The sequence below is a fragment of the Boleophthalmus pectinirostris genome, unplaced genomic scaffold (genome assembly GCF_026225935.1).
Source record: "Boleophthalmus pectinirostris isolate CB_2022bp ecotype Guang Dong unplaced genomic scaffold, ASM2622593v1 HiC_scaffold_42, whole genome shotgun sequence".
Classification (NCBI taxonomy): domain Eukaryota; kingdom Metazoa; phylum Chordata; class Actinopteri; order Gobiiformes; family Gobiidae; genus Boleophthalmus; species Boleophthalmus pectinirostris.
The window spans coordinates 916-24,741 of NW_026571362.1; the positions used below are offsets into that span (position 1 = coordinate 916).

Genomic DNA, 23,826 nt, shown 5'->3' on the forward strand with positions numbered 1-23,826 from the left:
CAGGCATAAATTATAGACTATAAACCACGGCAGTATAAACCCGGCAGCTTCCGTTTCTCTGCCAAAGGCCGACCCACAGTGGCGTTGGATCAGATTGACGCTCAACTGAACATATGACAGCAATATGAATTTCTATCAAATATAACTTACTTTGCTATTAAATAAGCACGCATGAGTAAAAGGTTGCATACAATTAAATACACTTGCAATTATAATGTTTTAATTTAATATGTCATGAAACAGCTAAAAGGTTTATTCACAAATCTTTAATGCAATACTTTCTACCGGTGACTAGACCCATTTACTTGCTGTGTTACAACAAAAACCTAACTCTAACTGTATTCTAATTCTAACTATATTTAATTTAGCAGCCCCCATCTATATTAGAATCTGTAGAAATGGCCCTGACTCAAAGTGCATGTTCACAGGTAAGCAAAACAAATGCCAACGAAATAAACTATGATACAGATACTGACTAAATAAAATCTTGCAACAATTACTACATTTATTATACAACCAATCAATCAAATCAGAGAAATAAATAAACAGCCTATACCATACACTCTATACCTCAAACAACTTAGTAGTCTACTAACTACCATTGTAGACTCACCTGTTTCACTGTGATTTAAGCAGTCTTGTCAAATTTGAATAAAGTTAAAGCAAAAATAAAATAAAAAAGGAATAAATTAAATGGAATATGAGTTCATGTTGAAAATGCATTCTTTCTGTGGGGTCTCTTGACTCTTGGGAGGAATCTCACCCTCATGCAATCACATGAGTGGAGTGTGACAACCCAGTGAATAATCCAAGCAAAAAGTAGGCCTATACTACAGAAACATAACATTACAGCACTCTCTTGCAAAATGAAACTTCATCAGAAGCAAACACACAAGTAATTAAACATTTATGAACACATTTTTATTTTTTGAAAATATTTTTCAGAATCATCAGTCATTGTGAATGACTTGGTCCAGAAGAGTCTGTAATGCCCTAATACATATAGACTTTGACTTTATGAACCTCACTTTCTTGGCACTCTCTTTTTTTACTGTAATAATAAAAGGTATTATCCCGACGCTGAAGTTTCTTTACAAATCCAGTTTCTGGCCATTTGTCAATCTGAAGATAAATAAAACAGTATAAAAAGTAAACAATGCATAAGCAATAATAGCACGTTTGCTAAATACAAAGAGAAATGTAAAGCAAATAACTCACCATGGCACCTTGTTTGACCTGCAAGTACTCCAGCTCATCTCTGTAGCCTGCTTGCTGAAACCTGAAAAGGTTCTCGACTTCTGTTGTCCATCTTTGTGCTCTACTCATAGACTTTGGCTTGGTCCAGGACATAGTGATGCTAAAATCTAAAAAAAGAAACAAACAAGCAGAGATATATTAGGCGAAGGCTAACTTCAACGACAGAACCTCTGATACCCTATCTATCTATTGTTACTGTAAGAGATCCATGCTGATACCAGTGGTTAGCAGGGCATTTACAATTTAACCATATGTTACAGGCTAACGGTGCATTAACACATGTACTAAAGTTATCAAAGAAAAAATATGTCCAAACTACATTTCGATTCTTGGCAAAATAATGCATTAACCACAATACACATCCAACCCACCGTTGTTATCTTTCTTTTTTAAATTTAGCTTCCCGTACTCTCGAGTTTGTGTTAGCTTGGCGATAGCTTCCCTGGTTGCCTAGCAACTGTTTTTATTGGAGCACGTGTCCGTGGCGCTTTAGTGGTTATAGATCATGATGGAGTTGAGGATCAGAATGGAGGGGAAATTAATTACGTTAATTTTGTGGTGAAACGCATGATGACCTAACTATGAGTACCATAATATACTAGACATTTCAAGAGTTCAACATGAAAGCAGAAAACAAAATTATTTCTTTAGGGCACAAAGCGCGGTGATGGTAAAAGTAATTTCCCTTATGGATCAATAAAGTCTGTCTAAAGTCTTAAGTCTAAGTATATAAGTGGATCCTCTTGCCATTGATTGAACACTGGAGGGCGACACAGCGTAAATTGGCACCTTGTAACCAAATTCAGATAAAGAAGAAGAAGTTATGTGGGCGGGACGACCAAAAATGAAAACATCAGAGAACTCAAAAACATGCTCTAAAATGCTGAAATTGCATTCTCTAAATAATTTCAGATGACATTTAGGCATATAATAGAAAGGCAAAGATGAGTTCGTTTGCAGGTCGAATGAAAGAATATTCGAAAATTTCTTTGGATAGGTTTGATCGGGAGAATATACATGCCCGGGCATATTTCCTCTCCCACTGCCATAAAGGTAAGGCTAGCACATCCAGGACCAGAATGACAATATTCACACTAAAAACGGTTTCAAACAGATCATATGAAAGGACTCAAAGGACCACTGCTCAAGAGAAAGCTACAGTCTAGGTAAGATAAATTCTAAATCATTAAACCAGAAAAGCTGGAGTTAAAAGAGCGTTCATTGTAAATGTGTTGCATTTTTGTTTCTAGTCGCACAGTCCGGCTGTACTGCTCATTTGTGACCAAGGAACTTTTATTGAGCAATCCAAAATATTCATTTTGGGAGGACTATATTGTAAGACTGTTGTATTGTTGTCATTTATGTGTTGGAAAAAAAAAAAGAATAAATAAATTATTGTGTTACAGGTACCTTTGGAGTTGGAAAGTCCAACTCAAATTTCCTTAGTGGATGAAGCATCAGGGGAGGTAAATCCTATATAATACCAAAAAAAAAAAAAAAAAAAGCATTACTAATAATAATGTGTTTACTTTATTTTTATGACAATGCCTTGGACTTATGACTGATATTTAAAAAAAACATTTTGCACAACAGAAAGAAGACATTGTGGTAACATTGCTTCCTGCTGGTCACTGTCCTGGCTCTGTCATGTGAGTGTTTTTATCATTTTTTTTTTAAAATGGGCTGTCATTTGAAAACCCTTTTAACATCACTTTTTTGGATAGGTTCCTTTTTGAAGGTTGCCAAGGAAATGTATTATACACAGGGGACTTCAGGTTAGCAATAGGAGATGCTTCAAGGATTGAATATTTGCATTCTGGCAGTAGGTCAGTGATCGTCATTTTTCAGTTATTTATGGAGGACTTGATAATCACAATATAAATGTAAAATGTACTATAGTATATCAGCTTTAATGATAACTAATAATACCAAATTGTATTTTATTTAACCATAATAATATCTTTCCACCCATATTTTACAGGGTCAAAGAGATCCAGAGTGTATATGTGGATTCTACTTTTTATGACCCACGATACTATCAAATCCCATCACGGGTAGTTATTTTTTTGTTTATTTTGTTTTTTGACCATGATACCATGATGGCGTAAAAATACTGAGGACTATTGTTAAACTAGTTTTACAAATGTGATATAAACGTTTGCTTCTTTAGGATGTCTGCCTGAATGGTATTTTAGAGCTGGTTGGAAACTGGATCAGTCAAAGTCCATATCATGTTGTGTGGCTTAACTGTAAAGCTGCTTATGGATATGAATATCTATTCACCAACTTGGGGGAGGAGTTCAAAACCCAGGTTACACATCGATACATAGTATTTGAAAGTGAAATTGATATGAATTATTATTCCTTCTTATTCATGATACTACTTTTAAAATATAATACTACTAGTGTACTGATTTCTTTTTAGATCCATATCAACAATTTAGCAATGTTTAAAAAAATGCCTGAAATACTCAACTATGTGACCACTGACACCAAGACTCAAATCCATGCCTGTCGACACCCAAAGGTATACATATTAAATGAATAATAATAACATTTTCACATACATATGTCAAATATTTAATAAGTCATGTTGACAGTGTATGGCAAGTTTTTATTCACAAACCCTGTGTATGTGCATGTGTGTTTTGTATGAAGGATGAGGAGTTTTTTCAAGGGAACCGCTTGCCCTGTGGATGCACAGCTGCTGATGGAACTCCCCTCCAGATCATAAGCATCAAACCGTCAACCATTTGGTTTGGAGAAAGGAGCAAAAAAACAAATGTTATAATAAAGTAAACGTTCAGGGCTCAGATAGAATGTTATGTGTCCACACACGACTGTGTTAAATAGTCTTTGGTGTTATCCACAGAACGGGAGCTAGTTCTTTCAGAGCCTGTTTCAGTTTCCATTCTTCATATTCTGAGGTCATTATATTTACACATTAAGTGCCTTGCATTTGTATTTATCGTTGTCATTATTGTTTTTTAAATTTTATTTTATTTACTTGCAGATTAAGGAATTCTTACTGTATCTCAAACCAATCAATATCTATCCTAATGTCATTCCTATTGGCAAGACACTGACTGAGGTCACCCACTTGTGAGTGACAGGATTTCATTTGTCTTAAAAGAATAGAATACAGTACAATTAATAATATATTTTACATATTTTGTGCAGGTTGAATCAAATGTGCCGACAGCAGTCGAATCCTGAGGCATTTATATACAAGCCTTTGGGTGTTCTCAAACGCACTAGAATGGAACAGGCTTTCTGTGGTGAGACATATGACCCAAATACATTTGTGTGTGTGTTTCAGTTTTTTACTTACTTTTTTCCTTACATTTTCACTTAACTTGTTTAGATTCAGACAATGATGATGGCTTGTTTGATGGACTAGACCTGGCTCCAGTGAGAAAGAAAACACCCATGCAGCCAGAAATATTCCATGGTAACATTTTATTATTGTATTCTTACAGAAAGAGCTAAACTTAAGTAATGTACAATTGCAAATCTGATCTGCTGCTCACAGATAAAAACTCTGTAATACAACAAACTGAGAACACTTATGAGTCTGTTACTGAAGACAAGTTGCTGTCACATAACTACCTTGATTGCACTGAGTCCAATAGTGAAGAAGAGGGTGATGAGGAAGAAGAGGAGGACGTAGGAAAGGGCGACATGTCCCTTGTAATGGAGGAAGTCAAATTAGAGGAGAAAAAGGACCAAATATCTTCACATGATCCTCCAAAATGGGAGGACTTTTATACCTCAAGTTTGCTGACTGACAGCCAGTTAAGCCAGTCACAGTCTGGCTGCTCATCTTCCACTCGATTGTCAGATTCACAAACACCTGAATTGTTCAGTGACGAAACTGATGAAGAACAAACGTCAGACTCCAGTGAAAGCCAAGAGAGTCTATCAGCATCTATGTCCAATCACTCATCACAGAACCAGAATTCAACTGTATCTGACACAGTAATTCTGCAGCCAGGCCAAAGTCACCTCATATTCACAGAGACTGAGACTGAGATCCACCGGGACTCGATGGACCTTCCAGACTCACAAACCTCATCAGACTTCGACATTCCTTGCACACCGGATTCCAAGATACCAGGGTCTCAAGAGCTGCGAGAGCTGTACAGGAAGCTAGCCTCCGGAGAAGATGTGTTACGTCAGAAATGAACTCACAATACAAACCAAAGCATGCAGTTTTATACTCAGCCACATACATTCTTTATGGTCTATATTTTGGCTACAATATGTTTATCATTAATACTGTATAAATTCAAGAACATTTTCACTGTGTTAGAACTGCTATTTGCAGTGGTCTTTGTTGGAGAGAGTGACACATCCTCAAAAAACAAAACAAAAAGTTTTACACATGCATCATTCCATTCCGTTCCATTTTAAAGCATGCCTTCATTTAAACTGTTCAGACCTTGGTGTATAAAGAAACTATGCATTTTATGTTCTACTACACCTGCTCTGTTTGTGGTGCATCTGTGCATGTCAGTTGAGGGCAGTGGTTTGCTTTGTAAGGAGGTCAACTGAAGGTGAGAACCATATGATCTGTTAAGGCAGTTCTGTAGATTTTTTTTTTCATTATCATTATAAATTTAGTTGTTTAAATACACCTTATGATTTTAATAAAAGACTACTATTGTGTTCACTCTGGGGGGAAAAAAAAAGTAAAATCACAAGCCTACATAAAACATGTATTTAAGATATTAAAATGATAGACCCCATCAGGTGTAATCCCCCACATTTAAATTTAGAAGGACAAGGTTCTTATTAATAATTAGCATACAGATTAGTAAAGTGTTATGTCTATAAGACAAAAATTTGAACATTAAAAACAGTTAATGCACAGGTTACTACTCAAAATTCTGAAACCTTTTCTACATGTCCACCTCACAGGAGATGACAATCTGCTCATGTCATCTCTGCTGGAGCTGCTGACTGAAAGACAGAATCTGCAGCTCATATTTTGAACCTCTGAATTTCACTTTTACTGTCCACTATTGCATGTCATATCTGACATGATGCTTTTGCTATCGTAGGTCTACACTTTCATATTGTAATTAATGGGAGCTAAATATAGCGCTAGTGGTGTCTGATTCTTTCAATAGCAAACAAGTATATGAGCAGTCTATTGGTTCAGTCGTCACAGGCTCCACAGCGGGTTAGGCAAAAGCTAAGTGATCCCATCACAGTCCTTGCAGGGGATGCTAAAGGAGAAGATTGACTCCAGTGGGAGCAGGGTGCTTCTCATTTGAGGCTTGGCAGGTGTCTTGTTTTATGCAATCACCATTTCCTCCAGACATCTCTTGTTTCAGACGAAGAAGTGAACATATAAAAATCTGGTTGAAAACAAGCTTTCTTAATTGTATATTAAATAATGATAATAAAAACAAAACAATGTAATAATATTTATCTTGAAAAATAAAGAGAATATAAAACCATTTTGATCACTGAACAAGAGATGGTAAAAGTAAGAAGCATATACAGACCTGGTTCATTAAAATTAGAGTCCATTTCCCCACAGTGGCTTCCTGAGGGAGGCTGAGTCTCGCTCACTCTCTGTGGATAACAATCCCATTAATTAACTCACAAACCTCAACAAAAACTCTTGAAACAACACCTATATGTAATCCTGACAAAACAAATTCCATACTCAAGACTGCCAGATGTATACATTTCCACACACATTAAGCATGGAGTCACAGCAGAGAGGATGATTCTTCTGCCATGCTCTCCTGACCCTGAGGACTCCAAAGGAAATGAACAGGTGTGTACATTATGTGTATTGGATATGAATGCTCCCTCGTACACATGGTTAGCACATTAAAATGTCACTTTGCAGAATGAAATATAAAGGATTCTTGTAATACTATCTCCATTATACAGTGTTAGATATTTACAAGAATTGGAGATCACATAATGAACACTAAGTAGTTTGATATTATTTATATACATGACAGATTAATATTTGACTGTCTAACTTCTAAATATGACTGAACAGGTTCAGATAAATAAATATACTGAATAATGCCCTGGATACATATCAACATTGTCAATATTTTTGAGAATGTAATTGATTCTTCAATGTAAAAGGGGACATATAAAATAGGCTTTTATAAGCTTTTAAGCATGTGGAACAGCTGGAGGCCTGAGGCTGTAACACATATTAAAACAATGTTCCATGATCAGTAAATTGAATTTTGACCATTTACTGCATGTTTGAGTGATCTTGCATGTCTGAGTAATTGTGTAATGTCTTGAGGCTTGAGTACTGTGAAAATATCTGTTTTCACCTAGCTCCAATCTCCGCCCCCTGTGCAGTACGTACTTACTTACTCTACTTCAAACTCTAGGTTATACACAACAATGCACACATTTCAAATAGCCATTTTTCAATATTGCTGTTTGCAATTAATAAAATAGCTACTCAATACCTGACAAAAGCATAATATGTCTTCTTTAAATACATTTTAAAAATACACTTTGTTCTGGTTCACAGAAATTAAAGATATGTATGGAAAATATTGGTAAATTGGTTTACATAATGAAAAGCATGCAGATTTGCACAGAATGTTACCTCGGAGAGATCCAATCTGCACTGTAGGAATGTTGCTTAGATCTGTAGGTAGCCCCACATAAACACCTCCATAGTTCCTGATCTCACAAAACAGAATGATTATTGCAACGCACATGGATAGCCGATGAGCTGCTGTTACCACTTACTTCCGTTTGTCATCATCTGCAGCAGAATCATCTGACCTGTTCACAAAAGAGCACATTAAAAACATGGTTAAGATACTATAAAAAGAATAGTCTTAATAATCTAGAAAAAAAACAAAACAATAAGGGGGTTCATGTAAAAAATACTTACAGTTTTGATGAACACTCAGGATGACCTGATGAAAGTAATGGCACAAACAAGATCACAGATTGATTGTATTTATCACTTTGTAGGTTATTTGGCTGAACTGCTGCTGTATTATTTCTCTTATAATAAATGGGATATTTTACAATTAAGCAAATGCAAAACCATGATTTTGGCAGTCTTTTGAACATTATAATAGTGCAGTAAAGTACATTTTGACTGGTCATTGGTGGATATTAAACGGCCTATTTTCTATTCTATGTTGTAATGATGTTTCCTAATCAGAAACACACCTGGAGTTGTGTTTTGTTTCATTCACACATGCTTAACATATAAACCCTGTATATTTAGGTTCTTCTCTCAAACAGAAAACACTGTTCCACCTTGTAATGTCATGTGGTAACAGAGGAAGTGCTCCAGTGTGCCTTTGAACTCCATACACCTTCACTAAAATCATTTCAGTAAGTTCAGTCCTGGAATTGCCAATCTCTACTAAACAAAATTTAAAAGGTAGCTGTTGACTTAAAAACTACCACTACCTGACATTATAAAAGCTCACAAGAGTGATTTTTTAAATTTTATTTTATTTTATTTTTGTAATATAGGACTTACACCTTTTGCAAAACAAGATGTAGCAGTACAAGTCAGATGATATACCATTATAGAACGACATAGCTATTAGATTCACCTCACAAATCAACAAAAATAATCAGTTTTTGATTAATTCCACTAAGCAATTTTCTCATTTCTACTACTACAAAAATAAAACTGCCATTTATAGAACAACAGGCTTATTCTCACTCACCTATTTTGCTGCTGCTGTAATTGTGGCTGCTTGTTGTTGAAGTTGGAGAGGAATTTCCGCATCCCATGGTTTGAAAACTTGTTAAAGGTGACGAGAACGTACAACAAGGTGAGGGTCTGTCGTTGTATTGTGAGCTGTGAGCTGGAGGAGAGATTGGGAGTCCAAGGAGCAACAGGAGGGAAGGGAGGTGGAAAGGTGGAGAGAGGGAGGGACCCCTACTGTCAAGGGAGCTGCAGCCCAGTGTGTGTTAATGAGAGAAAGGCTCATGACGCGCTGCTGATCTCACTGTCAGGACCAACCATTTCAATTAGCCAACTATAGCATTAATACACCACAAATATATGAGGCCTATGCAGCTTTAAAAGAACTGCCCGTGCTGATGTTTACTTATAAAATTTAAATAAGTTAATTGTTTTGCTTGTGATATGTAGAAATATGAATACATTTTATCATTAGTTACATTTATTTAGCAGCGATCCAGTTTAAGGACATAATAAGTGCGTATTATTTGAAATTTTTATCAACAACACACGGGGGCACTATTTACACGGTAATTGTAAGAACTCTCATGAACATAAACTAGGCTACAAAAATGAAAGTACCCTGGCTGGGCTACATGAAATTGAAGAACTGAAGCATTTATAGGCAATAAGAAAAAGGTAAATTTCTCAAACATCACTTATAATACTAAGCCATGTTATAATAGCTGAAAGCCAAATACACGTATATTCTTAAAAGTGCACCGCGCCACTTTTTACTTTTTTTGGTGAAGGGTCCGCTACCTACTTGTCCAAGAAAATGTTATTGCTATGTCTGGAATGTTCCATGGTCCATTTAACATATCCGTAGCATTTTTTTTTCGCCTCAAAAATACAATTCCTTCTGTGAATAGGGGCGACTCCACAGATCTGAATTGTAAGGTAGCGTAGTGCTGTAACCTGCTTGTCTCTCTTGTGATAAATGGAAGGTTTAAAGGTTGTGATAAAAAGTTTAATATATACTGTGGAACAGTCTAGACAAAGCTATAACATTTCCATGGAGTCTTAGGTGGCAATGTCTCCACTAGAAATGTTCGACATTGCACCTCTTCCTCTTGAGTTGAGGAGTCCAGATGCTCATGAGAAGTGACTTTTTCTTAATTCCTAAACTAACAGGAACATGATAATAGGTTAACTGGTCAACTCTCATATGGGGCTCTTATTGCCAAAGCATTATGTGTGATGCCCCAGTGTGACTATAGCATTAGGCTGCCTACAGGAAAAGAAAAGAGACGGCAAAACATTTGTAAAAACATAATTTATTGGATAGGTTATCTGTAAATCTATACATTTTGCCCACTTCTCCACTTCTTCAGAAGAGTCACTGATATGGGCATTGCTTCAATTCAGGGAAGCTATTTAAGCCTGAATTTTTCCATTTTTAATTTTACAAACAATCAAAATGATTTGTAATTGTTCTTCTTACATGGACTTTTTTTTTTTTTTTACAAGAATAATTATTGGATAAGCAGTATGTAATGTAAAGAATGGTATAAACCTTTGGAGCTAGATTTGTAAGCTACCAATGAGCATTGTGTGTTTACAAATATTGATATCAGTATAACATTTATCAAACATTTATACCCCAATTCAAAATGTTTGAACTGCTTACAAAAAGAATCGTTCATCAAATTATCTGTAGTCTAAGCTCAGTACCATGGACCTTACAACACTTGCATCTTTTGAAACATTTGTTCCATGTTATTAGTTTTATGGAAATGTGGTGGTTGCATTTGTTTTAGTGTGTCAAACTGGCAGCATCATAATTGGCATCTCACTTATTACAGGAAAAAAATGACAGCAATCCACACAATCCCCCAAAACAAACTTACACAAGAAAGTGAAACCAATTTGAGCTGTCAAGTTGAAAGAAGTCAGGTTTTGTAACATTAACATAGCTGGATGTTTGTGTAGAATGGTTTTAACACGTCACTACCAAGGAAAATGCTATAATTTGTGCATCTATTAATATTTTTGGTGTTTCTATGCATCTTATTTTTGAAAGTTATTAAGGCACTTGTTGGTGACAGGAAGAAGGCAGAAAGTAGTTGATGGGAAGAAAAGAATAGAGAACTCACAACAGTTGTTTGGATGATTAGATATGATTATATGAAATTGCAATCAGTTTATAGTAGTGTTTCCCAAAGACTGGGTTGGACCCTCAGGTGGGTCGCAAGAGATTTTTGTGGGTCGCTTTGTCACGATCTGCATGTAGGTCTGCAATATACAGGGGTACATTTAATGTCCAAATAGGCTACTTATGAATACCTTTTATTGCTGGTTCAATTACTGTTTATTATTGTTTAAAACTTGAGTAATACTAATTGTTCCGAGAGACATGATCCACTCAGTCAACTATAAAATATCTTCATTAATGATCAATAATGGTCAAATCCATCTTTATTTTGTGATTTACGAATAATGTATATTGAATTAGGTCGTGAAGGTTTCTGACTTTTAAAATATGGGTCCCCAGAAAAAAAGTTTGGAAAACACTGGTTATCCAATTAAATGCACCAAGTTTAAGAAGAGTATGTTTCTGCTTATTTTCCAAGATAAAACTCATACAAACATGTTGAAATATGAAAGACAAAACTAACAAAATGGAAGAGATCACCTTGAAGAAAGATTGTGGTGTATTGTTTCATGTGTCATTCATTCAGCATTTAAACCCATTTAAACCAACATATAATTATTCATAATAACTTTGTACCTTTGACTTTCAGTTTTAGTTCACTGTTACAGGCACACACCCCATGATGGACAGATCATAATGTGCCTAATAAGACACTTCATAGAACAGTTAATGTGAGACTCTAAAGAGTCTGGCAGCACTGTCTTCAAAAGACACTTCATTCACTTTCCACATGTCTGCTGGAAACAGAAAATGCTGCTTCAAGATTATGGGCAAAAGTAAAAGGATTAAAAAAGAATCTAAATTTAACAATTAAAATGGTTGGCTGCTCAGAGCCCTTACAGTTTTCACAGCAAGTAAAATGTTCAATAGCAACATAAACAAAAATATATATACTTGATATTCACACAAATGATTGTGGCATGTTGCCTTTAAAAGCAAAAACCCAGTTGGATTATGGTGAATACTATAACTACCCTGTCAAGTGTAATTCTGTGCCTTAACTTAATATAATCAAACTGCAACCAATTTGATATGGAAATAATGAAATACAAATATGCTGTACCCTGAATACACTCATTTGCCAATAAAGTCTCTTGACCCAGAAGTGGCACGTACCATAATTATTTATCACTTTACCTAAGGATTTACCTCATACACTACACATAATTTGAAACAGTTCTATCAAGTTTCAAGAAATGTCCCATTTAAATTGATTGAAGAATATCATAAAATGCTTTATCCAGTCTGATTGCTAACATTATTGTTTGAATACTTACAGGGCACGTCTTCATAATGGGGCAAATTAAAATTTGCGTGTGAATGTCCTCATTGTCAAAACATAGTTTAAAAAGTCTGCCATTAAAATGAATTGCTTCCACAAAGTTTGTCCTCACAGGCCATAGGCACCATGTCTCCTCCATGCATTGTTCTGGAATTAATGCAAAAACCATATTGAGGACGTAAGCGCTTTTTTCACTTACGAAAAGTCATCTTCATCTTAACCCGTTCCAGCTTCATTAAGCTACAGTCTTTCTGTAAAATTGCGCATCAAAAGTGACATCTTGTGATTATGTTTCTCTGCTCAAAATTTTTGAAGAGTTCAGAGGTCAAAGGTCAGTGACTTTATTCTCAAGAGCAGCTGCGATCTGTTGTAGCCGAAGGGTGAGCTGTCTATTCTGAGCAGCGGGGTCTTCATCTAGTGACTCAATGATCTGAAAAAATAACAATACTTTAGAATATGATAGATATAAAAATGTGTTAAGAATCATGACAATGGCTTAATTATTATATAATGACCTTACCACATCGTAGTATTTGCTGGCGTACTGATAGAGGTGATGTAAGGCCACCTGGGTATTCAGCTTGTCTGTGTGTTGCTGTCAATGAAAGATAGAGCGCTATTTTACAACAGTGTACCCTAATATGGGTTTAAAACACTAGTGACTTTCAACCAAACAAACAACTTAAAGATAACACAAAATAATAAGTGTTTTGATGCAAAATGTTTATCAGATTATTAGACATTAAATAAAACAGTCTTACCCTTGACACTTCTGCAAGGTGTGTGTTCATATCCTGGTCACTTACAGGAACCATCTGTCTAATGCCTTTGTAGTAGCTGAAAAAAACAAATGAAGGCATATTTTAATATACAAGTACAATTTTGCACCATTATAAAATATGTCCATTATGTACAACAGACTCACTCATCTACCATCTTCTTATATGTGGAAATTTCTTTTGCATAGAGCAGCTTGTTGCTTGGAGACTCCTAGTGGGTACAAAAGTGGGTACAAAAGTGGTTAAAAGCGGTGTGTGCTCTTTGAACTCACTAATTACAAGTCCCTTGGTTTGAATGTGTCGACAGTCAGATTACATAGGCATTTATGGCCCAAGCTTTTTTTAAACCATACTCGCCTTTCAATATACAAAACTATCAGAATTACATTTAGTCTAATAAAAAAAAAAAAAGACTTTATAAACTTGAGACATATGTAGGTAACAGATTACATACTCTGCTAAGTTTGTGCTCGGACTTGGTGCAGGCATCCATAAAAGTTTGAGCGATTACGTGCAGCGAAGCATCAACCACCTCCGTCACGTGCACGTCGAAGACAAAGTGGGGATTCCTCAAAATGTTCACCCAGAACCGCAGCGGTAAGCTAGACACAAAGATAAGACACAAAAGTAGACTTTAACATGGACAAAGTCTTGGTCAAACTTGTTCAAACTTATGATGGGTAAAATCCTTGAATAAAACCACCAGTAATGTGCTCTAGGGGCTTTGGATTTTTCTAATTCCTGACTTTTTGAGGACTTGCTGACGTTTCCTTTTCCCTCCTTTTGCTCATCCCAGCAGCCTTTCATCTCCTTACGCCGCCTGTCCCCCAAAAGACCATAACCCTTGTCAATAATTCACCACTGCTGCTGAATATTTCATTGTCCAGCCTGTTTGTGTGTGCGTGTATGGACACTCCCAGTGATTGACAGCCTAAGCTCAAGGCTAGCTGGAAAAGAGTTTTTGCATGAATAAAGAAAACTGTGAGGAATCTGTCTTCATTTATCCTTCATTGTCATAAATTATCATGTCATGATAACAAGCCTTTTCATGGGCTCAGCTGCACGCAGTGGAAAATAGTGTGTAATTTTCACTTGGTGCGGTTGATAAGTTAAACAGCCCTTTTTTCTGGCCTATTGTATATATATTGTAATTTGATCTGAGTAAGCTAATTATTTAAGAGAACTATTTAACACCGTTAAACTTCATACAATTCAGTTTTGAGTAATGTGTCTTCTTTAATTCTTTGGCAGTTGATATGCAAAGAACAAGCTATGTTCTTGTTTTTAGACAGGAAAAAAGAGCAGCAGACCTCACAAATCAGTGTTCAGGGGAGCGCGTTGGATGAGTGGGAACAACCCGACAAAGGAGAGGAATTTTTGCCTGAAGAAGGCCACACAGCTGAAATGTTGCACATTATAAATGAACTTTTTGGATTGATGGCGTGCTTGTTTCTAGACAGAAAATACTGTTAAAAGTGTCTCGTTAGAGTTTCTGTCTGTGACGAGCATTTGTATCATTTGTGTCAAGAAGCAAAGTCATTGTGATTCTGCAGCATAACCAAAGTGCATTTAACAATAATTCCCACAGCTAAAATTTAAGATGTCGGTGAGTAATGCTAGGGCAGTAGAGCATATGGAACACTAAACCCAGGAAGGAATCTTGCTAGTGTATTATCTTTACCTGTTGGTCTTCCATATATGTAACGTCTCCTCATCAACATTATCATGTCTGTGTGCTTGTTCATCCAGAAAGTCGAAGAAATACTTCACAGCGGGTGGGACAACTGAACCAGAACAGAGCACACTACGGAAGAAATCGTCCACAAACTGTTGCAGAGTACCCTAAAAACACAGCAATTTTTAACATAAGATTGCAGTAGCATTGGACATTAAAAATAAACATATTATTTCATTAGACTATTATTAGACTTAAATTATGGACAAACCCAAGGAGGTCAGGCTTCACACTCAACCAAATACCACACACCACATCCATACCCACTCATACTTACCGTATTTTTGGGACTATATGTCGCACTTTTTTTCACGGTTTGGGTGGTCCTGCCACTTACACTCCGGTGTGATATATATATTAAAATTTTCATTCTGACAGCCGCGAGAGGGTGCTCTAGGCTTGTGTGTCAGTATCTAGTACTATTATTACTCCTGTACCACCGTCACTTCACTCTACTCCGCACGCCTCGTGTAGAAAAAGCCCGCTGTCCTGCTGCAAATAGTGAAATATGCAGCCAAAAAACGGTAATTGAGCAGCAGAAAGACAATGAGTGAGTAACTTGTGAGGAACTGGCGGAAAGCGGGGATGGAGAACACAGCTTCATGGCAACCAGGAGGGTGCACCATCCAACTTTCCTGGAAGTCATTGGCTGAATCGACAAAGCCTGAACTTCAGTGACAACCGTAACCATTCTGTCAGGATTCAGAAAGGCCCGAATAATTCTAACTGGAACTAATGCTGAGTCTGATGACAGCTACGCAGAAGAGGAAGCAGCGCACCGTTTACATCATGGATCTATGGTTTATCTCCGGAGGTCACGCAGAAGCGACACCAAGGATGAAGAATTCAATGGATTTAGTGATCGTGAGTTTGGCAAACTTATGTTATGTTGTTTATGCTATCATTATCTGAATAACTGTTAATATGTTACGTTAACATATTTAAGCCTATTCAGCCTGTTGTTCTCAGTTCTGTTGTTATTACTAACTTGCCTTTCAAGATGAAATGTCGGTTCTTGGTCTCTGATTTTATAAAATACATTTCCAAGTTCAAGTGCAACTTGCATATGTTTTTTTCTTCTTCATTGCACATTTTTTGGCTGGTGCAACTTATACTGCAGAGCAACTTATAGTCAGGAAAATATGGTAATACAGATCCATAAAGAAATAATTAGTAACAACAACAACAAAAACAACAACAACGAGGGACATAAAAAACACAAATCAAAAATTAAAAGGGTATTAGCAACTCAACAAAAGGCTCAAACCATATCAAAATAAAGGAAACAAGACCTAAACAATAATGGTGATTATTACTATAATATATCTAATACCAGTGATCAAATATTCCTTTTACTATTATGCTCAAGTAATGTGTTATTCACCATGGCAATTATTTTTTCTAGATTGTACTGATTTGAATTATGTTTTTTTTTAAAGTATTCTAAACATAAATTTGATATTGTTGAAGCCTTAAAAATAAAAATCATTCCGAAACAAAATCATTGTACTTAGAAAAGGTGTGAACTTCCTCTCAAAAATGCATATGTTTTTTCTGAGGGAAATTTCAAAATAAATTTCTATTGATTGTATCCAAGATTGAACAGAAATCCAAAACTTGGCAACATAAGGACAAAAATAAAACAGGTGAAACAAGTGTTTCTCTTCCTCCTCAGAGAACTTGCAGTAAGGGTCATTTCCTATCTGCCATTTAGACAATTTTTTTGTTGCAGTAATTTTACAAAAAAAAAAAACATACACACATATATATACACACACACACACACACACACACACATATATATATATATATATATATATACACATACATACACATATATATATATATATATATACATATACACATATTCTCAAAAAAGAGTATAAGAGTACTATTGTTGTATTATAAATAGTTTGAAAGTAACATTTCCATGAGATTTGGGCATTTATTTATTTATTGTATCTTCCCAAAACAAGCAGGCTCTGTGAGGAAAAAGTGAAGCACTAGTTGTATTAAGAGTCCACTTGTAAAGTATTTTGTTTTGTGTGTACCAGTAATAAGTAAGTGTGACTTCTCATTTGTGGAAGATAAACCAAAAGCTTCTTTTTTTTTCAGTTAAATTTTCCAGCTTTTAGGAAGAGTTGAAAGGAATGGCTGAAGTAAGATAAAAACTTGCACTGTCTAAAGATATGTTGTTGTACTTTCTAATAAAATGTTGATGAGAGAATGAGAGAGAAGATTCCCTAATATATCCACAAGATCATTAATGAAAATTTACCAGTTTTTGATACAGTTAACCCACAGCAAAGGTTTGCCGCCAATAACAATATCTGAAATCATCCAAAGCACCTGCATCTGAATACCTTGAATACTGTCCGGGGGGTGGGACTGGCATCTTTAAAGAATGGTGATAATTGGCATGCAATTGATTATTAAAAATGTTATCTACATGTGTTGCTTGCTTTTAATTGGGAATAAATTGTTAGAAAAAAGAAAATCATGAGTATAACCTTTGACTGCGAAGTCATTGTTGATTTAAATACAATCTGACCACCCAAGAGGCTTTTAAGGAACAGTTCATTGCTTGTAGTTAGGTTTTCCATTTTCAAAAGAATTGTATACATATTGTCTTTTAATTTTATGTGGTTTAATATTCCATATAAATTTGAAGATTTTTTTGTTCAAAAAGTTAAAAAAATCTATTGCTGGGGGAGGGGAGAATCATTAATAAATATACAAACTGAAGAATAATCAAAGCATTAACCAGTGTAACCTTACCATGTATTATTAGAGCATTCCCTCTCCAGGGGTGTACAATCAGTTTTTTATATTATATTACATATTATATTCAACTTTTTCTTTAAAGTTTTCAGGAAGATGAATCCCTAGTATATATACTGACTCATTAGTCAGTTTTAGTCAGTTAATTGGAGCTGGGTCATTTAAAATGAAGTTGATACTTTTTAGAGACCCAAGTCTTGACATAATGCACTTCTCAAATTTCATTATTAGACTTTTTGTGCATTTGGTATCCCACCTTAACAGATAGAAGCCTGGTCAGGTAGATTTCAGTAATGGCTTTGGTCATGGCTTTATCCTTCATGCTGCCTCTCTTAGACTTTCCTTCGTCAATTTCATCAGGTGTTCTGACCAGGTGATAGGTGTTGTCATCTTCTAACAGGGAATTTTCTATGAACAACAGACACCAATCGTTGAGTTAAATGTTATACAACGTTTTCTCTTTTTTGATCAAATTTCTAAGTGCTTGTTCACTTACTTTCTTCATAGCTGTCCTGGTGCTGGTGAAATGCCTGTGTGTGCAAAACTCTGGACAGCACCAATGTGGCATTATCTCGAACCTAAAGGACAAGGATTGTTTACTCAGACAACAGGGAATAGACCAACACATCTAGTTTAAATGTCAGATGCAGACAGAGAAGGCTTGATGTTTTTAGTTTTATGTTTTCTACAGCAGGGGTCTCTGGTGGCTCAGCATTTCTCTCCACTTCACAAGTAAAGGTCTGGACTCCAAAACAACCTTGAATGTCTTTCAAGCAATAACATCAGTGAAGAAGTTGATGTAATCAGTTTTAAGATCCATACATTTCAATTGGGTCTAGGCTCATATTTCTGAAATAAAAACTTACATTATAATGAGCCAAAGTGTTGAGTCTCTTCCAGCGCCCTTCTTTCTGTGAGGTCAGGTCAAGGTCAGACAGGATCTGGCCAGTGGAGCCAGGACGCCATTCTGAACAGCAAAAATAAATATAAATGTAGTACAATTAATGCCACCATAAGTGCAACATCACATGAATGTATGCTTGTCAAAATAATAACTATACTGTCTTAATGTTTTATTTACAAAATATATTATATAGCAGTTTTATTTTTGTTTTTGGTAGTAGAGTTGCAGTTGAGCTGCACATAGTTTTGACACTAACTATCTACCCAAGTGGTCCATTTTGCTATCCATTTATTGCAGGTAATTTTTTTTTTAATGTTTGTTAACTGTACATTTAGAACTGATGTTTTGGGGAATTTTTCTGCGTTGTTGTGTCAGTAGCATAGGGTAGTAGTTTTAATATTATCATAGCAATATATAGCAATATTATCATAGCAATATATCACACTTAAAAGTTTGTTATCCGTACAGGCCTACAGTCAACTTAGAAAATCTAATCAGTTCTTTACAATGTATTTAGAGAGCGAGTTTAATGATCTAATACCCTAATATCCTTCCAGCTATTAAGACTGTCCTAATGGCACTGCCATTGCAAAACAAATAAAACTAATTGACAGTAGAGAATCTTTTAATTTTTTACCAAGAGCCACACTCTCCACTTTGGGCCTCTGGGAGTAGGGAAGGTTTCTGTACACCTGATCGATAATCTTCTCCTTCACCTGTAAACCACAAAAACACATTTATCTAAAACAAAGATTCACAAACACTTAAGGCCGATTTCAAAGGAGCTACAAATCTCACAAAAATACATGTACTAATACATATACATTTCTAATAAAAACATTATTTTCTTTACAACCCTATTTTCCTGCAATATATGTAATCTGAGTCAAAATGTATAATGGTCCCCCAGAACCCAGCAGAGCTGAGAAAGACTGAATTTAATGTCATCATACAACAAACCACAAAATACTGAATTTCAGCCCAAAAAACTTTCAAAGCATTGTAAAGCATTGCCACCTACTTATCTCCATGGAGATTTTACTGTTTTTCCTGGTGTGTTCCACACAATTTAACTTTCCTGACTTGCATTTTGAATTACCAGTATTTTTATTACTGATAAAATGACTTAAACATTTTTACTGTGTGTGGGTTCACTGATCCCAGGCTGTGCCTGATCATCAACTACTTGGAACATTCCAGACAATGCTATTAACATCTCCATGAAGTCAAGCAAGCAGCGTACCCTCTACCACAAAAGTTACAAAGTCCACCTTTAAGGCACGTTATGGATCTCAAGCAGGCATTCTGGCTTATTTTCTCAACCGACCTGTGTAATCGTATCACAGTTCAGCACTTTCACAGGAGTCACGTCTGGTCCCTCTCCATGCACCAGCACTTGCAATGTCTGAAAAACAAATATTAATAAGAAGCAAATCATTTTGGAAATTTTAAATACCGTATTTTTCGGAATATACTATACTTTTTTCATGGTTTGGGTGTTTCCTGCGACTTATATATTAAAATTTTCAGATTGACAGCCGTGAGAAGGCACTCTAGGCTTGTGTATCAGTTTTCTGCACATGTCTCCTGCAGAAAAAGCAGTTGTCCTACTGCAAGTAGTGAAATATGCAGCAGAAAACGGTAATCGAGCAGCAGAAAGAAAGTTCGGAGTTAACAAGAAACTTGGGACAGACTGGCAGAAAGCAGGAATGGAGGACAAAGCTTCATGGCAACTGGGCGGGTGCACCATGTAACTTTCCTGGAAGTCATTGGATGGCAAAGCCTGGACTCCAGTGACAACAGAAGCTGCGCGGAGTTGCTCAAAAGTGACACTGACGCCGAGGATGAATAATTCATTGGATTCAATGGATTTAGTGATTTAGAGTGCGATCGAGAGTTTGGTAAACCTGTTATGTTATGTTGTTTATGCTATAGTTATCTGTATAACTGTTAATATGTTAACATATTAATGCCTATTCAGCCTGTTGTTCTTTATTCTATTGTTATTATTACTATAAATTGCCTTTCAAGATGAAATGTCAGTTCCCGATTTTAGAAAATAAATTTCCTCCAAAAAGTGCGACTTATAGTCCAGTGCAACTTATATATGTTTTTCTCTTGTTCTTTATGCATTTTCTGGCTGGTGTGGCTTATAGTCCGGAAAATACAGTATATATTGAAAATAGTTATAAATTACAATTTTACTAACCAAAACAGAGTATTCAACATCGTCACCCAGCAGCCCTGTATCATTCAATGTATACTTGGCTTTCTTCAATTTGGCGTCCACTGGCCCCTTCTCCACTTGGTGTTTTAAGGCCTTGAACAGCTTGTACAATGGCTCTCCTGCAGTATCCTACAACACAAGATATGCAATCCACACTTGTTCATATTAAATTGGTCTATTTTTGGTGGAATAAAGTAGATAGTAATTATAGTGAAAATTAAAATAAGGATCTGAAAAAAGTATTCTTACTCTGAGGAACTGATAGAGACAAATGGACATCCAATTACAAAGCATCCTCTCCACCACAGTCTCTGACCTACAGATTGAACAAAGAAAACACTATGAAGAAAGTCGAAAACACAAATGAACCTTTTTAATGGCATTTTTGCTAACCTCCTGAGCATCAGTTTGGGGTTTTTGTTCTGCACATGTTCATCCATTAGCTCCAGCAGCAGTGTCCGCATGATGTCAGTGTAGTACTCCAATTTTCCATGCAGCGCCACCGTCAGGAGAGAGGCGAAATAGCCACGAGACCTGGCATTGAAGTCAGGGCGGCTCTCCAGAGTGCGGATGAACTGTTGGGGCAAATTCATAAATAATAACATTAAGGAAAGTGAATACATGCTGCTAATGACCAATTAAAAATGCTCATTTCAAAAAATGTACAGTATAGTTATGACAATTGTTTTGATAATAAAGACAGACATCATAAAATAAATTACATGAAGTAGCAAGAACTACAATTTTATGATTTAATTTAAAGTTTTTGTACACCTTCTATAGCTTACAATTGTACTAGCAAACAGGATCTTGGAAGGCAAACATCTGCTATCTTTTCCTTGTTTATCATCTTTCAGAGCTGTTGAAACACGTAAAGCTAAAGCAGTAAACTCACATTGATGAGAAAAGTCTTGCTGTTGAGCAGGTTAGAAAACTGGTTCAGGGCCTGGGACACAATTGCCTTGCGGTTCTCTGGGATCTGGATCTTCCCTGTGATCATGACATCGTTGGCGCCATCTTTAGACGGCAAGAAGAATGTGCGATCTGTGTAGGTTTTGTAGTCAAGGAAGGGGATACGGGCCTCACTCAAATCACTGGTGTTGTCCTCCATTTCAATCATCAGATCTGACACAAAAAATAAAAGTTAATTAACCAACATTAATATCTGCATTTATATGGATCATAAACCATAAATGTTAAATTTAATATAATCTAAATCTCTTGGGGCAAGTCTCTTATGTCTTTACATGTCATGTTCAAAACAGCTGAAAACAACTTCTTGGATTTTAGTTTACACAGTCAGTGCAGAAAGTGAGGGAAAAAAAAAAAAAAGATATGCCTTTACCAATGGAATATTTATCTCTATATGTACGTTTATCTGATGCATACTTTACCTGTGAATTCTTTCTTGCATCGATCTCGCACACTTTCCTCCAGATTTTCCAACTGGTGTTTGACCTTCTCATATTCTCGTTCTGCCTGCTGGCTTTTCCTCCTAAAACAATTAAGCACACATTGTTAAAACTAAATCAAGTCACCCCACATATTCTGAGTAAAGAATGTACCTGTAGCAGTAGACTGAGACTGCAATGAAGAGAAGCATAGGGACAATTACTGCAGGGATGATAATAGCCAGGGGGATGTCATCTTTTCTTGCATAATACACTGAGCCCACCAACCATTCACCATCTCCAAATTTCACCTGGAAATACAGTATTCAAATACGGTATGTTTGAGAAGACACTACAGAGCACTTGGCGGGGATAGGGGGCAGATGAAAACGGAAATACTCTGAGCATTTAAGACTCAAATGCTGGACAAATTACTAAAATAAGCATGAATAAACTAAAATTAATTAGTTAATGGTGAGAGAATGCCATTAAAACATGGCTTAAAAAGTGCATTTCACAATCTTATATACTTACCACAAGTTCGAGCAGGTCGTTGGTTGTGTCTCTGCGTTGGCGTTTGGATTTGGCTCGAGGCTGAGTAGAAGGAGCCTCAAGGATCAACTTATCATCCTGTGGCGAACACATTATTATAAAACATATTCTTTGCTTTGCTGTTTCATTCCATAAGGATTTCACCAGAACAAAAAATAAACAGACTGCATGTTCTCAAATGCCGGGTTGTTTGAATAGCTCAATTGCCTGTTTAGCCTTGCTTTCTAAATGATTGTGAATATACTTTTACTGTGTAAAGCACAATTTTTAATCCCAGAGCAACAAATATTCTTTTAAAATAGGAATGGTTATAATTATCATCAACAGTTTCAATGTAAAAGTACACACACCTGCAGTATATTGACATGACAGGAAGCATCACCAACAAAAGCTTGCGCCTCTTTGGCTGTCATGGCTTTTGAGAAACCACGACCCTGAAAAAAAAAGGAAATTCTAAATAAGGCTAAATGTAAAATTGGTATGGGGTTTAGCGTTAACCACAGGTGTTCATTCTCACAGTGACAATGATGATGCTGGTCTCTGTAATGACGTTCTTGCTGAGTCGGTCAAAGGTGGGGTTCAGGTGATAGTTGAAGTCCTTGAGCTCCTCCACCACATTATCTAGCTGCAGCACAATCCTGATGGACTCCACAGAGCAGTTCACTGCAGGAGAGCTGAAGTGAAGAACACTGTCGTTTTTACTCTTTGCCTCCTGCACAAACTGAAAAACAGAAGAACTGTGAAGTAACAATATAAAAACGTACACACTTAAGATTGATTAATTGACTTAATGCTGACACAAGATCAGTGGGAAAGTAGTTTAAATTAGCTTTTCAAACCTTTATCAAGAGTAGTTTACACAGATGTGAATTAACTGCGGTAAATCAGACAAGCACAGGTGCAGCCTGAGCCGCCTACGAGCTCTTTGTGAGCCTCTTTTGCTACACACTGACACAGTGTTGTGTGAGATAGATGGAAAACGACAGTGCTTTTATTTCTCTGCCAAAGCGTTCTGACTGACACTCTCTCTCTGCAGGGGAGAGGAGGTG

General features: G+C 36.2%; 3 protein-coding genes across 4 annotated transcripts; 1 reads left to right on the plus strand and 2 right to left on the minus strand.

Moving 5' to 3' along the window:
* Positions 1-977: 977 nt before the first annotated feature.
* Positions 978-1,764, minus strand: meig1 (meiosis/spermiogenesis associated 1). The gene is made up of 3 exons (XM_055162219.1): positions 1,629-1,764; positions 1,219-1,364; positions 978-1,122 (listed from the first exon to the last, which is right to left on the minus strand). Exons 2-3 carry the CDS (start codon positions 1,348-1,350, stop codon positions 994-996), a joined length of 261 nt encoding a protein of 86 aa, XP_055018194.1. The 5' UTR covers positions 1,351-1,364; positions 1,629-1,764; the 3' UTR covers positions 978-993.
* Positions 1,765-2,048: 284 nt separating this feature from the next.
* Positions 2,049-5,737, plus strand: dclre1c (DNA cross-link repair 1C, PSO2 homolog (S. cerevisiae)). 2 transcript variants are annotated; one of them, XM_020926582.2, is made up of 15 exons: positions 2,049-2,310; positions 2,372-2,423; positions 2,508-2,592; positions 2,664-2,723; positions 2,851-2,906; positions 2,982-3,083; positions 3,239-3,311; positions 3,428-3,568; positions 3,683-3,784; positions 3,916-4,052; positions 4,130-4,184; positions 4,271-4,359; positions 4,438-4,535; positions 4,622-4,708; positions 4,790-5,737. In XM_020926582.2, exons 1-15 carry the CDS (start codon positions 2,202-2,204, stop codon positions 5,440-5,442), a joined length of 1,899 nt encoding a protein of 632 aa, XP_020782241.2. In that variant the 5' UTR covers positions 2,049-2,201; the 3' UTR covers positions 5,443-5,737. The 2 variants fall into 2 exon arrangements, with proteins under 2 accessions (XP_020782241.2, XP_055018193.1); XM_055162218.1 differs by having other exon boundaries at positions 2,982-3,032.
* Positions 5,738-10,228: 4,491 nt separating this feature from the next.
* On the minus strand, positions 10,229-23,514 carry LOC110161377 (plexin-B2-like; the record flags this gene model as incomplete). Its single annotated transcript, XM_055162220.1, has 20 exons — positions 10,229-12,838; positions 12,929-13,003; positions 13,170-13,245; positions 13,334-13,398; positions 13,642-13,789; positions 14,869-15,029; positions 17,960-18,111; positions 18,200-18,281; positions 18,570-18,670; positions 19,245-19,323; positions 19,935-20,012; positions 20,817-20,963; positions 21,084-21,150; positions 21,228-21,409; positions 21,730-21,959; positions 22,229-22,329; positions 22,400-22,536; positions 22,760-22,855; positions 23,128-23,211; positions 23,295-23,514. Coding segments are annotated over 20 exons (2,386 nt in total), but the record flags the coding sequence as incomplete, so codon positions are not given.
* Between the last annotated feature and the right edge of the window lie 312 nt (positions 23,515-23,826).